The sequence below is a fragment of the Serinus canaria genome, chromosome 25, assembly GCF_022539315.1.
Source record: "Serinus canaria isolate serCan28SL12 chromosome 25, serCan2020, whole genome shotgun sequence".
Classification (NCBI taxonomy): Eukaryota; Metazoa; Chordata; class Aves; order Passeriformes; family Fringillidae; genus Serinus; species Serinus canaria.
This window is the reverse complement of record NC_066338.1, coordinates 12,115,742-12,137,412: the sequence shown is the minus strand read 5'-3', so window position 1 is coordinate 12,137,412 and position 21,671 is coordinate 12,115,742. Positions and strand designations below refer to the sequence as shown.

Genomic DNA, 21,671 nt, shown 5'->3' with positions numbered 1-21,671 from the left:
CTGTAGTTCAGACAATTCCCTCTATTATTTTCTGCTCAATAAGTCAGTTTAATATTCCTACCAATATCTGTGCTGGTGGAAACGTGGATTTCCCCTCAGGAAGCACAGGCAGTGTGTGAGTGTTGGGGTTGGTGGCTGTCCCCCACCTTTGTGTGTGAGGGTTGGGGTTGGTGGCTGTCCCCCACCTTTGTGTGTGAGTGTTGGGGTTGGTGGCTGTCCCCCACCTTTCTTCCTGAGCTGGGGACAGTGCTCAGCTACCAAGGTGTAAACTGAGAATTCAAACCAGAATTTTGCTGGGCTTTGGGTGCTTTCCAGAGAACTAAAACCAGAATTTTGCTGGGCTTTGGGTGCTCTCTCATGGCTCTCACTTGCTCCTGCTCCCTGCTCAGGTGCAGCTCCAGCAAGGCTGGCACTAGCTGGGCTCTGGTTATTAATACAGAAATTAATTTGATGGTCACTATTAAAATCTGTAGCCATCCTGTGGATAATTGGGAGGTTACAAGAATCACATGCTTTTTATTTTGCTGTTTGAAAGGGTTTTGCAGCTAAATTGTGGTTTTGAAGGAGGTGACTGGAAGCCTTGGTGTGTGGGAGAATCAGCTGCTGTGCTTGTCTGGAGTACAATTGTTTGTTTTCTAATTGGTTTTATAGATTATATACTTATATATCATTAATCATATATTTATATTTATATATTTGGGTTATAGATTATATTTATATATTGGTTTATATATCATATTAGGGCTTATGTATTATATTTATATGTTGCTTTATGTATTATTAGTTATATTTAGTGTTCTATATTGGCTTTATATATATTATTTCTATATTGTTGTGTATTTATATATAGATCTATATATTATTATTTATATATTGGGTTGATATCATTTATATATTGTTTATTATTATTATTTTATATTGGTTATATATCTAATTTATATATTTGTTTTATATATTATTGTTTATATTGGTGATATATTATTAGAGATTTATATTATTATTTATATATTGGGGTTTGATATATATTATTTATATATGGCTTTACATTTATTTCTATATTAGTCATATTTATATATTCGCTTTATATATTATTATTTATATATTTGTTATATATATATTATATTGGATTATATATTATTTAATATATTGGTTATATATATTATCATTTATATATTGGTTTTATATATATTATTTATATATTGGCTTTATATCCTATTATTTCTAGATTGGTTATATATTATTTTTATATTGGTTTTGTATATTTTTATTTCTAGATTGACTTTATATATATTCTTTATATTTTGGTTTTATCTATATTATTTTTATATTGGTTTTGTATATTATTATTTCTAGATTGGTTTTATATATATTCTTTATATTTTGGTTTTATATATATTATTTCTATATCGGTTTATGCATTATTATTTCTAGATTGATTTTGTATTATATTATTATTGCTATATAGTTTTTATATTTCTCCATGGGTTTTATTTAGCATGAATTTAATTTCTCTAGAAAACCCAAGCTGATGCTGTGTGTCTTTTCCTCTCTCAGAGTGAAAGATGCCGAGTGCCCATGGTGGAAGAGCTCTGCTGAGGAACACATCTCTGTAAACCTTCCCTCCCAGTCTGCTGCAGGCAAATACTCTGTGATGGACCCTCGGAGCTCTGCTATGTTAGCCTTGGCTTCTGATTCTGAAGGGTTTGCTGGGAAAAGCCCCTCCGTGGCCAACATTGGCACCTTGGTGGGCAAAGGGGAGGCAGAGCTCGAGGGCAAGAAGGAGGAGGAGGAGGGCAAGAAGAAGAGCAGGGAGGGCAGCACAGAGAGCAGCAAGAGCGAGGCTCTGGGCGATGCCCAGCAGTTCTCAGTGAAAGAAACCAACTTCTCTGAGGGAAACCTCAAACTGAAGATTGGCCTCCAAGCCAAGAGGACCAAAAAGCCTCCCAAGAACCTGGAGAATTATGTCTGCAGGCCTGCCATAAAAACCAGCATCAAGCAGCCAAGAAGGGCTCCCAAGGGGGGGAAGATGACAGAGGAGAAGAGCGAGCACTGTCCTTCAAAGCAAGTGAGTGATGTGGCTGAGGGGTGGTTTGCAAGTCATGGGACACTTCAGCTGGGTTTAAAAGCTTCATCATCTCTGCACTGCTGGGTCCTGCTGGTTTGCTGTGGAACCTCTGATACTGGAGTGGCTGCAGTTAGGAATGGGTTTGTTTTGTAGCCATTAGCAGGATAAAATGCTCTTTCCCAGTGTGCCAGTTTGTTGTTTCAGCAGCAGTGAGAGATGATTGCCACGCTCACTTGAACTGAAAAGTAGTGGGGAGATTTTTAATCCTTTCTGTAACAAAGTGGAAGGGTTTGAGATGGGGCTCTGGATGTGCTGTGCTTGGATTTCTGGCTTTTCCTACCTGTTAGAAGCACTTTTGCTGTGTCTCACCTGTCACTGCTCAGGCAGGGGCTGAAAAGTTAGATAGATCTTTCCAAAGGAGTTAGAAACTGCATGTAAATGCAGTGGCTGCAGGGATGTGCCAGGGCTTTTCCAAACACCAGGAAGCAGCCCTGCCTGGAGGATTTGTTTTTATCATCTCCATGATGTCAGCAGTAAGAGCAGCAGTAGCAGACAGGGAAAACAGGATAAATGGCAAGGATCACAAATACAGGTGCAGAGATGTTAATTTTTGAAAGGTTTGGTTACATCCTGCTCTTTTTTTTCTTCCGTAAACATAAAAGTTTTGGTAATCAAGGTTGGAATATATCCTTGTGTAGAACTGCCAGGGGAATCCAGGGAATCCCTGGGAGTTGGAGTCCTTCCTTTGCAGGGATTTTCTGTTCAGGGTGTTCTTCCTCTGAAGCATTTCCATTTCTGCAGCCTGTGTGCTGTTCTCAAGGCTCCCTGCATCAGTCTGTCCTGTCAGAACCTGCCCAAGGGGAAGGAAAATTCCTCACTTTGTGCTGGGTGATGTGTGCCTGCCATCCCCCCCCATACCTTTCCGGTCCGGTGGCACACCCGTCTCTCTGCCTGTCCCCGACCAGCCCCAGACCTCCGCCCGGGCCCCTGCCAGCCCCAGAACCGTGTCGTCCCCGGCCAGCCCCAACCTTGTCCGGCCCCTGCCAAGCCCAGACCGGGCCGTCCCCGAGCCAGCCCCGACAGGGGGCTGTCCCCGCCAGCCCAAACGGGCCGGTCCCGGGGCCAGCCCCAGACCGGTTTCTGGCCCCGCCAGCCCCAGACCGGGGCTGGCTCCCCTGGCAGCCCCAACCGTCTCCGTGCTCCCCTCCAGCCCAGACTTCGCCGGAGCCCCGGCCTCCCCACAAGAACCGGCGCCTGTCCCCGGCATCCCCAGGGCGCGCCTTCCCGGGGGCCACCCTCGCGCCCCGGCCAATCCCCAGACCGGGGCCGGCCCCGGCCCGGGTCCCCAACCTGCGCCGCCTGTTGCACACCCGTCGCCCGGTCCCCGGGCCAGCCCCAAACCGGCGCTGCGCGCTCCGGCCCCGGACGCCCCAAACCTGCGCGGGCCCCGCCAGCCCAACTTGCGCGGCGCCGAGCCCCTCCAGCCCCAACCTGCGGCCGGGCCCCCGCCAGCCCCCAAACGCGCCGGAGCCCGGCCAGCCCCCGACTAGGCGCCGGGCCCCGGCCAGCCCAGACCGGCGCCGGGCCCCGCCCGCCCCAGCCCGGGGCGTGCCCTAGGCCCCGGCCCGGCCAGCCCCCAAACTGCTCCGGGCCCGGCCATCCCCCAAACCGGCGCGTCCCCGCCGCCCAAACCGTGTCCGGTCCCCCGGCCAGGGCCCGCAGGTCGGGGCCGACCCCATGCCAGCCCAAACGGGGCCGGGCCCCGGGCCACCTGACTGGAATTGGCCTTGAGGAAGAGTCACCTTAAAGAGAAGGGACATTTGGGGGTGACCTCATTGTGGCCTCCCAATGCCAGGAGAGAATCTGAACAAGGACCTGGAGATGGCTCCCAGTGCCAGAGGGCAGACTTGGAGGGGATATTGGGCAGCAATTCCTCCCTGGGAGGGTGGCAGGCCCTGGCACAGGTGCCCAGAGCAGCTGTGGGTGCCCCTGGATCCCTGGCAGTGCCCAAGGCCAGCTTGGAGCAGCCTGGCACAGTGGGAGGGGTGGAATGAAATCTTTCCAATCCCTTTGAACCCAAACCAGTCTGGGATTCTGAGTGATAAATGATGTGCCTACAAAGCAAGTGTGCTGGCTGGGATGTGGAAGGACTGAAATTGCCTTTTCCAGACTCTGCAGTGCTCTCAGCCTGGGCTTTCCCTGCTCTGCAGACAGAGGTGTTTGCTCTCAGCCCACTGAACAAGAAATTCTCAACTGTTCCTTGTGTAACTTCACATTTTGGCAGTGCTCTTGATTTTACATTCTTCCATTTCAGAGCAAGATTATTATTTCTAGTGATGTTTCTAACTTTGGGCTTGAAAAACATCAGAGGAGTTGATGGCAGTTTGTTATTACACTGATGGTTTTCTTTTTTTCTTTTTTTTCCCTTTTTCTATCTTTTTATTTTTACAAGACTCTGTTGCAATGATTTTAGTATTGGAACAGTCTGGATTATCCAACCAGGCTGAATTGAGGTGGCCCCTGCAGCTGAAAATCTCTTCTTTGGGGGAGGTTTAGTGTTAAATGAGGCTTAGGGGGGTGTCAGGGAAAGGTTCTCCCCCCTGAGGCTCCCCAGGGCTGCCAGAGCTCCCAGGGTGAGATTTTGGGGTGTCACTGCAGGGTTTGGACTGGGGGATCCCTGGGGGTCCCTCCCAGCTCAGGACATCCCATAATTCCCTGGTTCTCCCCTCAAAAGGCACCACTGTGTCTGGAGATTCTCCCTTTGCATCCAGAGATCGTGCCCTGGGAGTTTTTACCAGAGAAAATAATCAATATTTGAATTCTCTGGTGACAGCAGTGATTCTTCATCCTTGCCATCTTTGTTTACACACCAGGATTTTATTTTTGTTTAAGAGGTGCTTCCCATTTGAAATGGAAAGTAAAAAGGAGGCAAATATTGGTGATGGTGTGGAATATTCTTGATGTGATGCATGTTGGCAGCACATCAGTTTGAGGTTGCAGCTCCTCTCAGTGCCTGGCAGGCAGCCCTGGATGCAGGGAATGCAGATCTGTTGCATTAAATTTGCATTATTCACAAGAGTTTCAAATCCCTGACTCATGAGAACTCCCTTCAGATGCTCTGCTCTCTGCTGACTTGTTCTGAGGTGGTGTTGAAGTCTGTCTGTTCCCTGCTGCCATTTTGCACTTTGGATTGTTAGAAATGCCACCAAACAGCATCCTGCTGATTGCTGAGGTGGGATCAGAAGTGGAAATAAATGGGAATGATGGCTTTAACCATCACATGGTTTGAATGGAATACCCAAGGGTTGGGTTTTTTTTGTCTTACTGCCATGTAATAAAGTGAATTTTAGCACTGCAAATTGCCCTTCAGCAGAGGAAATTCCCAGCCATGAATCAAACATGTGACCCATTCAGAGCCAGGTGTGGCTTTGCTTGCAGCTCTGAAAAAGAACTTTGTGTTCTTTTAAAGGAGCAATGAAGAATCAGAATGAAAATGAAAATTTAGCAGAGTTCACCACTGAAAGACAGAGAGAAGTGATGGGATTCTCCTCAGTGTTAAAATGAAAATAGGAGGGAAATCCTTTGGCATCTCTGACAGGTTTTTATCTCCCAAGTTCAGTGCTGCCAGGTCTGATAAAACTTGGGGAGTGTCTTCAGATCTTCAGACTGGTTTGTGTTCTTTTAAAGGAGCAATGGAGAATCAGAATGAAAATGAAAATTTAGCAGAGTTCACCACTGAAAGACAGAGAGAAGTGGTGGGATTGTCCTCAGTGTTAAAATGAAAATAGGAGGGAAATCCTTTGCACTGCCATCTCTGACAGGTTTTTATCTCCAGTCTGAAAAGTTTAGGTGATGGGAGTTGGAATCACAGAATCCTTCAGGCTGGGAAAGACCTCCCAGACCTTGGAATGCAGCTCAGTGCCCAGCACTGAACAATCTTTGAGCACTTCCAGGGATGGGAATTCCACCCTTCCCTGTCCCACTGCCTGGCCTCTTTCAGTAGAGAAATTTTTCCTGCTGTATTTACAATTTGTCCTCCAGAAACGTGGAGGCATAAAAGTTAATAAATATTTTTTTTCTGAGGAGAAATATTTTTTTCTGAACAGGAAAGGGAAAAACTCAGCAATGACTGACATTCCCAGGTGTTCCAAAAACCAAAACCTGCTGTGTTCAGTTTGATTTTTGACACTGAGCATGGATTTCATTCTTTCCAGAAGTGTCCTGGGGCAGGCAGACATTGCTGGCTGAGCCCAAAACCCCCAGCCTTGAACAAAAATTGCCATTTTGCCCCTTTTATTTGGTAGGATGGTGTGGGAATGGTTCAATAAAAGCCAAGAGGTGACAGTGGGAGCCCAGGGCAGCAGGTTGGGACTTGCCCTCCTCTCCATCTCCTTGTTCCTGTGTCAGAGTGCTGAGTGCAGGATTCTGGAGCTCTTTCTCTTGCCTTTGGTCATGCAGGGAAGTTTGCTGATGAAATCACAGCCACTGAAAGACTTCCAAGCCCCCCCCCAAAAAAATAAAAAGTTTAAAAGATGAAGAATTGGTTTATTTTGGTTTTGGGTAGCTCAGGAATATTTTAAAAGTGTTTTGTCTTAGGTTAATTCCACAGGATCATTGTTTAGCTTTTAGAAAAGGCTAAAAAATAAAAAGTCTTGGAGGTGAAAAATAAACAGCATTTTTATTTGGGGAATTGCCTGGAACACAAACCAATTCCTGTGATTCCTCAGAATTCTCCTTGCAATTCCAGTCTGAGCACTGAAGTACAACAGCCAAAACAATAATGGATAAATCCTTGGATAAAAAATCCTTCCTGCTTGCCAGTGGCTCTCCAGAGAAATCCCAGGCAGCATTTCCATCAACAGGCTGCTCCTTTGAACTGCTTCAGGTGCTGGGAGCTGAGCCTGGTTTGGCTTTTGTGACTTGGTTTAGTTGAGAAATGTGACAGCAGTGATGGATGGCCCTGTTCCCAGGGAGGAGCAGCTGCCCTTGGCCTTTCAGCACACAAATGCCAGGGATAATGACAGCAATTAATGAGCCACTGGCAATAAACCCTGGTGCCCTTTCTAGAATAAAGGGTTCTTTTGCTCTTGGTGCCTGGGATGATTCTGCAATCCCAGAACTTTGAGGTGATGGAGCTGAGCTGTTCCCCAGCACTCCAACCCCTGTCCCAGCAATTAGAACCTGTTAATTTGGGTAGTTTATCTCAAAATAACCTGGAATTATTATTCCTCAGATCAATGGTGCAGGTCTAGAGCTGTGTGTTCACACAGGAGATGGGGAATTCTCAGTTTCAAACTAAGAATAATGGCAATTTTAAGGAACTTGATGTGTTTTATACAATTGCTTTGGGCAATACTTTTTTCTTAAAGCAGACAGGAACAAATGTTTCAGGTTTTAAAGCCCAAAATGCTTTTGGACTATTATATATTATGATTATTATATATTATTTATTAGTAATTATTATTAGTATTATTATTATTATTATGATATGATTATTATGATCTATTATTAGATCATTTTAGGCCATTGATTGCAACACTGAGGCAGTTCCTTGCAGAGCCAGGAGGAGAGAGCAGGTGAAACACTCAGGAGATGTTGGTGTTGTTTTCTTTTTGCATAAATGTGATTAAAACCTGACTTTGCACTTCCCTAGTAAAATAGAAATAGATTTAAAATAAAAATATAATATTTTTATAAACATAAACCATAAATTTCTATAGTTGTAAGTAAAAATATGCCTTAGATCAGTGAGGAAGTATAGAGGAAAATTAAAGCATTAAACAGAAAAAGAATAAATTTATTTTTCATAGTTGTAAGTAAAAATATGCCTGAAGTAGGAAATGAAATTGTAGAGGAAAATTAAAGCACACAGATTTTAAACAGAAAAAATCATAAATTTATGTTTCTATAGTTTTAAGTAAAAATATGCCTTAAGTGAGAAATTATAGAGGGAAAATAAGCACACAGATGTTAAACAGAAAAATAATAAACTTATACATCTCTAGCTGTAAGTAAAAATGTGCCTTAAAATGTGTGAAATGATAGAGGAAAATAGGAGCACACAGAAATTAAACAGAAAAATAATAAATTTATGTTTATTTAGCTGTAGGTAAAAATATGCATTAAATAAGTGAGAAATTATAGAGGAAAAATATAGCAGACAGAAATTAAACAGAAAAATAATAAATTTATACTTATTTAAATGTAGGTAAAAATATGTCTTAAAAAAGTGAGAAACTCCAGATAAGACGGTGAAGGGTTTATAAATTAAAAATGTAGAAGTTTCACAGAAACATTTGTGTACCAATGAGACAGAAGCCGTGAGACAAAAGTATCCAGAGTGCAGCAGAAGTTGAGTAAAGGTGATAAATTAGAAAAGTAAAATAAATTCTGTGGCAGCTGTCCATTAGTTTAGAAAGGTTTCTATTGGTTTAGAAAGGTAGATATTAGTTTAGACAATTCGATGTTATATATTATATAATTAATATATGATCATAAAATTATTGATTATCTTGTAACAAAGTAATTTGTGAGTGCTGTTGAGCTGTAGCTGAATATTCTCTAAATTCTACTGGGAGATTTAGAATGAAGAATTCTTCCCTGGAACCAGTGCCAGCCTTCAGTTCTGGCTGTGACAGTGACAGGAGCAGCCCCTGAGGACACTCTGGCACCTGGGCTGGTTCAGGGCTGAGCTGCCACCACCCAGAGCCTGCTGTGGCACAGGGGGGCCCTGCTGTCCCTGTGCAGGTGACAGGGCTGGCTGTCACTGTGTCTGGGGTCCCTGCTGTCCCTGTGCAGGTGACAGTGCTGGCTGTCACTGTGTCTGGGGTCCCTGCTGTCCCCAGTGCAGGTGACAGTGCTGGCTGTCACTGCACATGAAGTTTCCCAGGGGAGGGTACCCCAATGGTGTCAATTAGGAGAGAGCTGGGCTGGGTCAGCCTGACCCCGTGGCCACAGTTGGTGACACTGGGGGTGTGTCCTGGAGGGGATGTCCCGTACAGGGTGTGTCCTGGGGCTGTGTCTCAGGTGTGTCCCAATGGTGTGTCCTGGAGGTGTGTCCTGGGGGTCTGTCCCAAGGTGTGTCCTGGGGAGCGTGTCCAAGGGGTGTACCCAAGGTATGTCCTGGGATGTCCCAAGGCGTGTCCCAGGTGTGTCAGGGAGGTGTGTCCTGGGTGTGTCCTGGGGTCTGTTCCCAGGTGTGTTCCAGGGGCTGTCCCAAGGTGTGTCTGGGGTGTGTCCTGGGGCTGTACCCAAGGTGTGTCCAGTTGGATTAAGCCTTTTCTGCCCCTGTGGCCTGGGTCCCTGAGAGGTGTTTTAGAAACTTTTATTCCCTGTTCAGTCTCCTGTCAAGGGCTGAGACTGTACAGCTGTGTCTTGTCCCTGCCGTCACAATCAGAAGCTGTTTCCTAAGTATAATTTCTCTAAGTGTTTCTTGGCCTATCAGCTTTAACCACACCATGCTGTAAATGCCTAAAGCAAAGAATTTAAAGTTCCCCCTCCTGGCTCCCACTCCAGTGCATCTCCCCAGTTTATTCCTCTAAAGTATCCAGTCTTATTGCAAGGCCATCCTGTTGAAACTTGCTTTAGCTCCATTTTATCAACAATCTTGTCTGTCCATAACATTTCTGAGTCATGATTGTCATTTCAGAGTTACAGATGTGTCTGAGGGGAAGGAGGAGCTGCCCAGGAGGTGGTGGAGCCGCCACCCCTGGATGGTTGGAACAAGCCTGTATGTGGCACTGGGTGCCAGGGTAGCTGGGCTGTTGGGGCTGGGTGGACTCGATGCTCGAGGCTCTTCCAACATGGGATTCTGGGAATCTCTGGTGAATTCCTGAGAAGGGGTGCGGGTGGTGTCACTGTGGGGGGTTCTGGGGGGGTTCCTGGGGGTGTCCTGGAATGTGTCCTGGTGGTTGTCCTGGTGGTGTTCTCGATTTTTTTCCAGGGGATGTCCTGGGGGTGTTACTGGGGGTGTCCTGGAATTGTTCCTGGGGGTGTCCTGGGATTGTTTCCCAGGGGGTGTCCTGGGGTGTTCTGGAATCTGTTCTGGGGGTGTCCTGGAGTTGTTCCGAGGGTGTCCTGGAATTTGTCCTGGGGTCTCCTGTGAATTGTTCCTGGGGGTCATCCTGGAATTTGTCCTGGGGGTTCTGGAATTTGTTCCTGGCTTTGTTCCAGGGGGTGTCCGGGCAGGGTCTGTGTGCTGGCAGAGTGGGCTGCTGTGGCTGAAGTTGATTTCCCTGATTCCCTGTGCAGGTGACAGTGCTGGCTGTCACTGTGTCTGGGGTCCCTGCTGTCCCCAGTGCAGGTGACAGGGCTGGCTGTCACTGTGTCTGGGGTCCCTGCTGTCCCTGTGTAGGTGACAGTGCTGGCTGTCACTGTGTCTGGGGTCCCTGCTGTCCCTGTGCAGGTGACAGGGCTGGCTGTCACTGTGTCTGGGGTCCCTGCTGTCCCTGTGTGCAGGTGACATTGCTGTCACTGTGTCCGGGTCCCTGCTGTCCCTGTGCAGGTGACAGTGCTGGCTGTCACTGTGTCTGGGGTCCCTGCTGTCCCCAGTGCAGGTGACAGTGCTGTCACTGTGTCTGGGGTCCCTGGTGTCCCTGTGTAGGTGACAGTGCTGGCTGTCACTGTGTCTGGGGTCCCTGCTGTCCCCAGTGCAGGTGACAGTGCTGGCTGTCACTGTGTCTGGGGTCCCTGCTGTCCCTGTGCAGGTGACAGTGCTGGCTGTCACTGTGTCTGGGGTCCCTGCTGTCCCTGTGCAGGTGACAGTGCTGGCTGTCACTGTGTCTGGGGTCCCTGCTGTCCCCAGTGCAGGTGACAGGGCTGGCTGTCACTGTGTCTGGGGTCCCTGCTGTCCCTGTGCAGGTGACAGGGCTGGCTGTCACTGTGTCTGGGGTCCCTGCTGTCCCTGTGCAGGTGACAGTGCTGGCTGTCACTGTGTCTGGGGTCCCTGGTGTCCCAGTGCAGGTGACAGTGCTGGCTGTCACTGTGTCTGGGGTCCCTGCTGTCCCCAGTGCAGGTGACAGTGCTGGCTGTCACTGTGTCTGGGGTCCCTGCTGTCCCCAGTGCAGGTGACAGTGCTGGCTGTCACTGCCCATGAAGTTTCCAGGGGAGGGTCCCCAATGTGTCAATAGGAGAGAGCTGGGCTGGGTCAGCCTGACCCCGTGGCCACAGTTGGTGACACTGGGGGTGTGTCCTGGAGGGGATGTCCCGTACAGGGTGTGTCCTGGGGCTGTGTCTCAAGGTGTGTCCCAAGGTGTGTCCTGGAGGTGTGTCCTGGGGGTCTGTCCCAAGGTGTGTCCTGGGGAGCGTGTCCAAGGGGTGTACCCAAGGTATGTCCTGAGGATGTACCCAAGGCGTGTCCCAAGGTGTGTCCTGGGGGTGTACCCAAGGTGTGTCTTGGGGGTGTGTCCAGGGTGTGTCCTGGGGCTGTATCCCAAGGTGTGTCCTGGAGGTGTGTCCTGGGGTTGTTCCCAAGGTGTGTCCCAAGGTGTGTCCTGGGGTTGTACCCATGGTGTGTCCTGGGGCTGTACCCCAAGGTGTGTCCTGGGGTTGTTCCCAAGGTGTGTCCCAAGGTGTGTCCTGGGGCTGTTCCCCAAGGTGTGTCCTGGGGCTGTGTCCCAAGGTGTGTCCTGGGGCTGTACCCAAGGTGTGTCCAGTTGGATTAAGCCTTTTCTGCCCCAGAGGTGGGACCCTGAGAGGTGTTTTAGAAACTTTTATTCCCTTTTCAGTCTCCTGTCAAGGGTGAGACTGTACAGCTGTTCTAATCCATGCCATCACAATCAGAAGCTGTTTCCTAATTATAATTTCTATAAGTGTTTCTTGGCCTATCAGCTTTAACCACACCATGCTGTAAATGCCTTAAAGCAAAGAATTTAAAATTCCCCCTCCTGGCTCCCACTCCAGTGCATCTTCCCCAGTTTTATTTCTCTAAAGTATCCAGTCTTATTTGCAAGGCCATCCTTTGAAACTTGCTTTTAGCTCCATTTCTATCAACAATCTCTGTTCTGTTCCATAACATTTCTGAGTCAATATTTGTTATTTCAGAGTTTACAGATGTGTCTGAGGGGAAGGAGGAGCTGCCCAGGGAGGTGGTGGAGCCGCCACCCCTGGATGTGTTTGGAACAAGCCTGGATGTGGCACTGGGTGCCAGGGTTTAGCTGGGCTGTTGGGGCTGGGTTGGACTCGATGCTCTTGAAGGTCTCTTCCAACCCAGGGATTCTGGGAATTCTGGGAATTCTGTGTTCTGGGGGGTGCCCACATTCCTGAGAATGTGGGTGGGGTGTGTGTCCTGGGGGGATGTGGGGATGTGTCCCCCAAACCCCTCCCTGTGTTTGGGGGGGTTCCTGGGGGTGTCCTGGAATTTGTTCCTGGTGGTGTCCTGGGGGTGTTCTCGATTTTTTTTCCAGGGGATGTCCTGGGGGTGTTCTGGGGGTGTTCTGGAATTTGTTCCTGGGGGTGTCCTGGGATTGTTTCCCAGGGGGTGTCCTGGGGTTGTTCTGGAATTTGTTCTTGGGGGTGTCCTGGAGTTGTTTCCCAGAGGGTGTCCTGGAATTCGTTCCTGGGGGTCTCCTGGAATTTGTTCCTGGGCTTTGTTCCAGGGGTGTCCAGGGCAGGGTCTGTGTGCTGGCAGAGTTGGGCTGCTGTGGCTGAAGTTGATTTCCCTGATTCCCTCAGTGTGTGAGCACTGGAGTCCAGTTCTTCCACTGTTGCCTCTGCACAGGAAATGTCCTTAAATGTCCTTTTTATTGCTGAAGTTTGGGGCTGTGCATGATTGCAGTTTGATTTTGGTATCTCCAATACTCTTACTCCTCCTCAGTGCCAGCAGTACCTGCTGTTCACTTCAACCAAAACTCTGACATTTTTAATGATACAGAATTGCAAGAAGAAGCTTTGACTCTGTGGCTGATGTTGGGAATTTTTTTCATGTTTCTGCAGCCACTGCAACCTTCCCCAAAGGAAACATCTCAAGCTGTTGCTGTTAGAAATTACTGGATGAAATCTTGTTCTTCAGAATTTCCCTCCAAAATGTTTCTGTTAATCATGCTGAGTATTAAGTAGATTTATGGGGGGGGGGGAAAAAAGTAAGAATTTAGAGGTTAAAGATGCTGAAAAAATGACAGACTTTTTGGACTTCTTGTCTGACATCTCACTTTGCTCTTCATGTTCTTTGAAATAATTTTCAGTGTGCTTGGAAAACTCACTCCCCCTTAGATGAGAAAGATTTCCAGGGCACACACCTTCAGCTTTCAGAGGATCTGTGTTTGATGCTAAAGTCTTGTTTGCAGAATCCTGGCATCTTGCTCAGATCAAAGCTGGTGTTTGGAAGGCTTTTGTTAGTTATGTATTTATTATTGAAGTGTCTCTTCAAACCTCCAAAGCCTTTGTTTGGAAATGGAGGTGAGCAGGGAAGAGCAGAGCCTGCCAAGAGCTGTTGGACACCCAGAGTGGCAGTGAGGGCACCACAGAACCTGGCCCAGGAGGAGCAGAAAAAAGAAGGAAGAAGGTGGGGTGCAAATGCAGGGATGAGGAGCAGAACTCCCAAATGGATATTGAGGTGGATTTTTGAAGTCTGCTGAACAAAGGAGATTTTTCTTCCAAAGTTCTTGTCAGAATTTCAGGCTGGAGGAGGAGGATGAAGCTCTCTGAAGGCTTTAATACTCCTCAGTGACTCTGTGGCACTCAGAGTCTGCCCCAGGGAACTCCAGGAGCTTGGATGGCAGGCTCAGGGTGGTGTCATGCTGACTCAGGAGTTTCCACGTGAGTGCCAGGCCTGGAGGTGGGCACAGAGAGCCCCCCTGTGCCATCCCTGCAGGAGGGAGCAGCCTGGATTGGGGTGCAGAGGTTCCCCCATCACCCACACGGCTGCTTCTCATCTCAGCAGCATCCAGCTGGATCCAGGCTGCAAATTCCTGGTTAAGAGCAGCTGATTGAAGAAATCCTCCCTGATCAGCTCCAAGATTGGCTGTTGAGAGGAATCCAGGCTGTGCCTTCCTTCAGCATCCCACAGCTCTGGGATCAGGTGCTGGGAGTGCCAGCCCATTGCCACACCAGGTTTTGTGGCAGAGGGATGGAGAGCTGTGCCATTGGGGTCTTTCACTCCCTGTTTGTTCTGGTGGGTCCCAGGAGGTTTTCAAACTGGGAACAAATCCCAGCATCACAGGGACTTTGGGCTGGGAGGGACCTTAAAGCCCAGCTGATTCCTTGGCAGGGACCCCTCCCCCTGTCCCAGGCTGCTCCAAGCCCTGTCCAGCCTGGCCGTGGGCACTGCCAGGGATCCAGGGGCAGCCACAGCTGCCAGGGCCTGCCCACCCTCCCAGGGAGGAATTTCTCTCACATATCCAACCTAAATTTTCTCTGTCAGTTTGAAGCCATTCCCCCTTGTCCTGTCACTGCAGTTCCTGATGAACAGTCCCTCTCCAGCTTCCCTGGAGCCCCTTCAGACCCTGCAAGGGGCTCTGAGATCTCCACACAACCTTCTCTTCTCCAGGCTGAACATTCCCAGCCCTCCCAGCCTGCCTCCAGTCCCCTCAGCAACTTCATGGCCTCCTCTGGACTTGCTCCAGCATTTCCATGTCCTTGTGGTGCTGGGGACATCAGAGCCATGGGCAGAATTTCCTCATCAGGGCTCAGAGCCTTCCATTGCCAGCCCCTGCTTGCAGTGGATGTGTCCCCTGCCCTGCAGAGATGTGTTGGGCACTCTGTGTAAAGAAAGTCCTTCCAAAATAAAAGAGGAATTTATTGAGATGCTCTCAGTAGGATTTGTGATGTGTTGCAGTTTTGATTTTAACCTTTACAGAAGAAATGTCAAGTTGGGTTAGGTGTGAGCTGGAAATAAGTGTGAGTTTCAGTTATTTCACGTGTGTGCACATCCACAAAACCAGAATAATTTGATTTATTTTATTTTGTTTATTTCCCTGACCGTCAGTGCTGTGCTGGGAGGAGCTGGGGGACAGGGCTGAGCTGCCAGCAGGGACAGGGTGACAGTGCCAGCCCTTCCAGGGCACGGCTCAGCTGCTGCTCAGCCCCACGTGAGCTCTCCAAGTGCTCTCACACTATAAATAGCCCAGCACTTTGTTGTTAGTGAGTTTTTATTAATAAACATCAACAGTATTTTTGGAGGATATTTGTAATAATTGGGGCCCAGATTAAATGGTTTGTATTTCTGGGGAGGGAGTTTGGGTTTTGTTAACATCAGCAAAGCCTCAGCATGTCCACCATGAAAACATTTTGCTTTAAATATGAATATCACTATTATTTGCATTATTTAAATTACTGATATTTATTGTTTGGTTTAAAATCCATGGGATCATTCATCCTCTGTTTATACAGTAACCAGAGCAAGTGTTAATCACCTAGACATAAAAAGAGACTGTGTTACTCAGAGTGATACTTTGTACCCTGTTCCTAAAGACTTTTTTTTGTTTATTAACTCCTAGGACCCTCCCAAGGCTTACAAGAAAGCTGGAGAAGTTGCAGCAGTTGAGTTACACGTGGAAGAAGGTATCGAAGTAGAAACAGCCCCTTTATCTAAGAAAGTTTCCCCATTGCATTCTGAAATGACAGATTACATAAAGTCATCTCCTCCAGCCCTTATCAGTAGCCATAATTCTGATTTAAAGGATAGAACAGAAATTAACGGAGCAACAACTGTCACAGAAAAATTGGCTCAGCTCATTGCAACTTGTCCTCCTTCCAAGTCTTCCAAAACCAAGCAGAAGAAGCCTGGAAGTGGAAATGGAACTACATCTGGTTTGGTGAAAGACTCTGGGAAGAAGCTGCCAGGAGCTATAAGTGCAGGTGGGTTGGTGAACAAAGATTTGGTGAAGAAGCTGCCAGGCTCTGGGCTTGCTGTGGGACTGGTGAACAAGGACTCAGGGAAGAAGCCATTAGGGATTGGCAGTGCAGCCATACTGGTCAACAAAGACTCTGGGAAGAAGCCCCAAGCAATCAGCCCCTTAATTGGATTGGTTAACAAAGACTCTGGGAAGAGGCCTCCAGGCATCAGCACTCCAACAGGGTTAGTCCACAAGGATTCAGGAAAGAAGCAGCCAGTGAGCAGCTCTGCAGTTGGGTTGATCAGCAAAGATGTGGGGAGGAAACTTCCAGGGATCAGCTCTCCAGCTGCACTGCCTACCAAGGAGCCTCTCAAGAAGCCAGTGGGGATCAGCACTCCATCAGGATTGGTTAACAAGGATGCTGGGAAGAAGTTGTTGGGAATAAATAGTCCTACAGGTCTGCTCAGCAAGGATTCTGGGAGGAAGATGCCAGGCACAGGGAACAGCACTGCTCTGGTTAACAAAGACTCTGGAAGGAAGACACCAGGGATTGGCAGCCCCATGGGACTGGTTAGCAAGGACCCTGGGAGGAAGGTGCCAGGAATTAGCAGTCCCGTGGGATTGGTTAGCAAGGAGTGTGGGAAGAAGCCAGCAGGGATTGGCAGCCCAGCTGGTTTGGCTACCAAGGACTCTGGAGCTCTGAAAGCAGACGCCCTCGTGCCCTCCTCAGAGCCCTTTAAGCTTCCTTGCAATTCAAACCTCAGTAGCCTTGAAAGCCACGAGCCTGCAGATTTACTGAAGGAAAATACAACCAGCAAAACCTTTGAGAAGCACATTATGAGACAGAGCAAAGAAAGCATCTTGGACAAGTTTTCAATTCGGAAAGAAATCGCCGATGTAGGCAAAGAGATGTTCAGTGAAGGAATGTGTGTTCCACAGGATGCCTACTCATCCAGTGAGAAGGGGATTTATGAAACATCAAAGCACGAGAAGCAGCCTCCAGTTTATTGCACTTCACCAGACTTCAGGACAGGAGGTGCCTCGGAGGTGTCGACAGCCAAGTCCCCGTTCAGTGCAGTGGGAGAGGGGAATCTCCCATCTCCTTCCCCCACCGTGTCTGTCCCCACCCTCAACAGGAGCCTCTCCACGGCCTCCTCCCAGCTGGCATCCAACTCCTTGCACTTAAGTTCCACGGCAGAGCTCCTGGAGGGCATTTCAGATCCCGTGGGCAAAACGCCCTTCTCCTCGGACAGCTCCCTGCTGGGTCTCAACAGGACATTGAGCCACACCCTCAGCACGGATTTTAAAGGTGCTGAGAAAGACTTGAGTGATTCAAAAGCATCTTACGTGGAAACTTCCAGAACAAGTCCTCCCACAGGGAAAAAGCCCATTTTGGCAGCTGAGACAAGCATCCACGCCACTGTCACCCCTTCAGTAGTTAGTTTTACCAGCTTGTTTGGGAGCAAGCAGTTCCTCAAGATCGGTGCAATAGCTGCATCTGAGAAATCCTGCCAAGGAGCAAAAAACCTGAGCAGCACTCAGCAATCCAAACCTTTGAAGAAAAGAAAAGGGAGGAAGCCACGATGGACTAAAGTGGTGTCGAGGAGCGCGTGCCGACCTCCGAAGGGTCTGGAGCTGGAAAGGTCAGAGCTTTTTAAAAACATTTCATACAGTGCACTATCCAGCAGTAATTTGGAGCAGGCCAAATTCCTGAAAAACATCGGATCGTCCTCATTTGTGGAGCACGAATTTGTCAAACATCAGTTGCCAAAGCTGAATGAAGCGAATGGACAGTCTCTGGCACTGCTGGCTGAGACTGACAAACAAGCTCCCAAGTTCTACAGCTCTCACAAACAACCCTCTAGCTTGTGTATGTCAGATGATTTCTTACCTGACATATACAAACCCAAGAGAGGAAGACCTAAATCCAAGGAAATGCCAGAACTCGAAGGTCCCCCCAAAAGAACCCTTAAGATCCCAGCATCCAAAGTCTTCTCAGTGCAGTCAAAAGAAGAGCAAGAACCTCCCATTTTGCAGCCTGAAGTTGAAATTCCCTCCCTAAAACAAAGCTTATCGGGACAAGCTTTTCCTAAAAAGAGAGGGAGACCTAAAAGGCAGATCAGGTCATCAATAAAAATGAAACCACCTATTCTGTCTGTGGCACCTTTTGTTGGAACAGAGAACTCGAGCAAGATGGGGCCTGAAAGTGAACAGCATCGACCTGGGGAGTTCTTTGAGAGGAAGGACCAGCTCCGAGGGCCAGAGGAAGTCCAAAGCCCCAGTATTTGTAGCATGAGTGATTTGGAAGTAGACTCAGACAGAAAAGTTGCCAAGAGAAATAACGGACAGTTAATGAAAACAATTATTCGAAAAATAAATAAAATGAAAACTCTGAAGAGAAAGAAACTCCTGAATCAGATTCTGTCCAGTACAGTGGAACCAAATACCAAAGGGAAGATGCAATCCAAGCTCCACAACACCGTGTCCACTCTTGCCGCCACATTCGGCTCCAAACTCGGCCAGCAAATCAACGTCAGCAAGAAAGGAACAATCTACATAGGAAAAAGGAGAGGGAGGAAACCTAAAGCTGTCCTGAACGGCCTTTTAGCCAGCAGTGCCGCCAGTCTGACAGTTCTGGAGAAATCTGCCCAGCAAGCTCCTGGTACGTCCCTAGGACAAGTCCTTCCCCACCTGCTGCCCTCGGCAGCCACCCCCCCGGAGATCCTGCCGTCCCCGGTTTGCTCGCAGTCCTCGGCCGTCAGCGGCGGGCAGAGCCCCGTCAGCAGCGACGCCGGCTTCATCGAGCCCAGCTCGGTGCCCTACCTGCACCTCCACTCCAGGCAGGGCAGCGTGGTGCAGACGCTGGCCATGAAGAAAGCGGCCAAGGGGAGGAGGAGGTTGTCGCCGCCCACGCTGCTGCCCAACTCGCCGTCGCACCTGAGCGAGCTGACGTCGCTCAAAGAGGCCACCCCGTCCCCCGTGAGCGAGTCGCACAGCGACGAGACCATCCCCAGCGACAGCGGCATCGGCACCGACAACAACAGCACCTCGGACCGGGCCGAGAAGTTCTGCGGGCAGAAGAAGAAGAGGCACTCGTTCGACCACGTGTCCCTCATCCCGGCCGAGACCTCCACCGTGCTCAGCAACCTGAAGGAGAAGCACAAGCACAAGTGCAAGCGCCGCAGCCACGATTACCTCAGCTACGACAAGATGAAGAGGCAGAAGAGGAAAAGGAAAAAGAAATACCCTCAGCTCCGAGGGAGGCAGGACCCTGATTTCCTCGCCGAGTTGGAGGAGTTAATAAGTCGATTAAGTGAAATTAGAATAACCCACAGAAGTCACCATTTTATACCCCGAGATTTGCTGCCTACCATTTTTAGGATAAATTTCAACAGTTTCTACACCCACCCTACTTTTCCTTTAGATCCTTTGCACTACATTAGAAAACCTGACTTAAAGAAAAAGAGAGGCAGGCCTCCAAAAATGCGGGAAGCTATGGCAGAAATGCCTTTCATGCATAGCCTCAGCTTCCCCCTGTCCAGCACCGGGTTCTACCCCTCCTATGGCATGCCTTACTCCCCTTCTCCCCTGGCAGCTGCTCCCATAGGATTAGGTTATTACGGAAGGTACCCTCCAACTCTTTACCCTCCTCCACCCTCTCCTTCTTTCACCACCCCCCTACCCCCCCCTTCCTACATGCATACAGGCCACCTGCTCCTCAACCCCACCAAATACCACAAGAAGAAGCATAAACTCTTGCGCCAGGAAGCTTTCCTCACCACCAGCAGGACTCCTCTGCTGTCCATGAGCACGTACCCCAGCGTCCCCCCCGAGATGGCCTACGGCTGGATGCTGGAACACAAGCACAGGCACCGCCACAAGCACCGGGAGCACCGCTCCTCCTCCGAGCAGCCCCAGGTTTCCATGGACACCATCGCGGCCAACAGCTCCTCCAGAACGGTTCTGGAGTCCTTGAAGCGCTACAGGTTTGGCAAGGAGGCTGTTGGAGATAGGTACAAACACAAAGAGAAACACAGATGCCACATGGCTTGTCCTCACCTGTCACCTTCCAAGGGTTTGCTAAGCAGAGATGAGCAGTGGGTCAGGAGAGAGCCCTCGGAGGCCAATTCCTTGGCGCTGGGATTACAGACACCTCTGCAGATTGACTGCTCCGAAAATTCCCCAGCTCTGTCCCTGGGGGGGTTCACTCCCAGCTCAGAGGCAGCCAGCAGCGATGAACACACAAACCTTTTCACAAGTGCAATAGGCAGCTGCAGGGTCAGCAACTCTGCCAGCACCAACGGACGGAAAAAGTTACCTGAGAGCCCCGGGCTGTTCGGCGGGCAGGACGCGGCGCTCGGCCGGGCCCTGCGCAAGGAGCCCGTGCCCTCCTCCCTGGAAAAGGCCCTGCAGCCCCTGGCAGGTAAGGGAGCTCGGCCTTTGCAGGAGTTTTGCTGGGTTCTGCTGTACCAAACAGCTGGAGCAGGCGCAGGTGAGGTTTTGGCTCTGCAGGGATCATTCTGGGCTCCAGCCCTGCCCTCACCAGGAGCTCTGTTCCATGAGTTTTGCTGAGTTCTGTTCATTCTGGGCTCCAGCCTGCCCCTGCCCTCATCAGGAGCTCTGTTCCATGAGTTTTGCTGAGTTCTGTTCATTCTGGGCTCCAGCCTTCCCCTGCCCTCACCAGGAGCTCTGTTCCATGAGTTTTGCTGGGTTCTCTTGTGCCAAACACACCCGGAGCAGGGGCAGGTGAGGTTTTGGCTCTGCAGGGATCATTCTGGGCTCCAGCCCTGCCCTCACCAATTGCTCTGTTCCATGAGTTTTGCTGGGTTCTCTTGTGCCAAACACACCTGGAGCAGGCGCAGGTGAGGTTTTGGCTCTGTTGGGATCATTCTGGGCTCCTGCCCCTCACCAGGAGCTCTGTTCCATGAGTTTTGCTGAGTTCTGTTCATTCTGGGCTCCAGCCCTGCCCTCACCAGGAGCTCTGTTCCATGAGTTAGCTGGCTCTCTGTACCAGTCACCTGGAGCAGGGCAGGTGAGGTTTTGGCTCTACAGGGATCATTCTGGGTTCCTGCCCCTCACCAGGAGCTCTGTTCCATGAGTTTTGCTGAGTTCTGTTCATTCTGGGCTCCAGCCCTGCCCTCACCAGGAGCTCTGTTCCATGAGTTTAGCTTGGCTCTCTTGTACCAAGTACACCTGGAGCAGGGGCAGGTGAGGTTTTGGCTCTACAGGGATCATTCTGGGTTCCTGCCCTCACCAGGAGCTCTGTTCCATGAGTTTTGCTGGGTTCTGTTCATTCTGGGCTCCAGCCCTGCCCTCACCAGGAGCTCTGTTCCTGCAGTGTCAGCTCAGACTGATGTGGGACCTCCCCCAGAACCACCCATGGCAGTCTGTCCCTCCTCCCAACTGACTCCTCTTGCTCCTTTACTTGCTAAGGCTTTGCTTTCTCATGCCAAGGTCTTTGCTTTTTCCATACATTTTAATTTTCTGGAGAAATTAGGGAAATTCTCACAATTTTTGCTACTTTCAAAGCCATGTTTGAAGTTTGGTTGGTTTGGTTCAGACCACCTGTTGTTGCTACTGTTGTGAGTAATGTTTCCATTTAAGAAAATGTTTCCTCTTCCTTTATGTAACTCCATTTTGGTAATTTGACAATCTCTGCTACAACAGAACTTTCAATCCTTGCCTTGAGGCCTCTTGCAACACCTCAGAACAGCTGGGGTTGATGCTGGGGATGCCTGAGACCAAACCTAGAAATTTTGGATTTATTCATAGTTGGGAAATGCATCTGACAGCCTCGAGCAAAACTGGAGCAGGAGGAGCAGGAACAGGAGCTT

General features: G+C 49.1%; 1 protein-coding gene across 1 annotated transcript in view; it reads left to right on the top strand.

Moving 5' to 3' along the window:
* Nucleotides 1–21,671, top strand: part of ASH1L (ASH1 like histone lysine methyltransferase) — a 79,095-nt gene that overhangs the window by 7,172 nt on the left and 50,252 nt on the right. Inside the window, exons 2-3 of the mRNA XM_050984925.1 lie at nt 1,555–2,065; nt 15,499–20,260. Of these exons, the coding sequence (XP_050840882.1) occupies nt 1,652–2,065; nt 15,499–20,260 (5,176 nt within the window). The 5' untranslated portion in view covers nt 1,555–1,651. The remainder of the gene's footprint in view (nt 1–1,554; nt 2,066–15,498; nt 20,261–21,671) is intronic.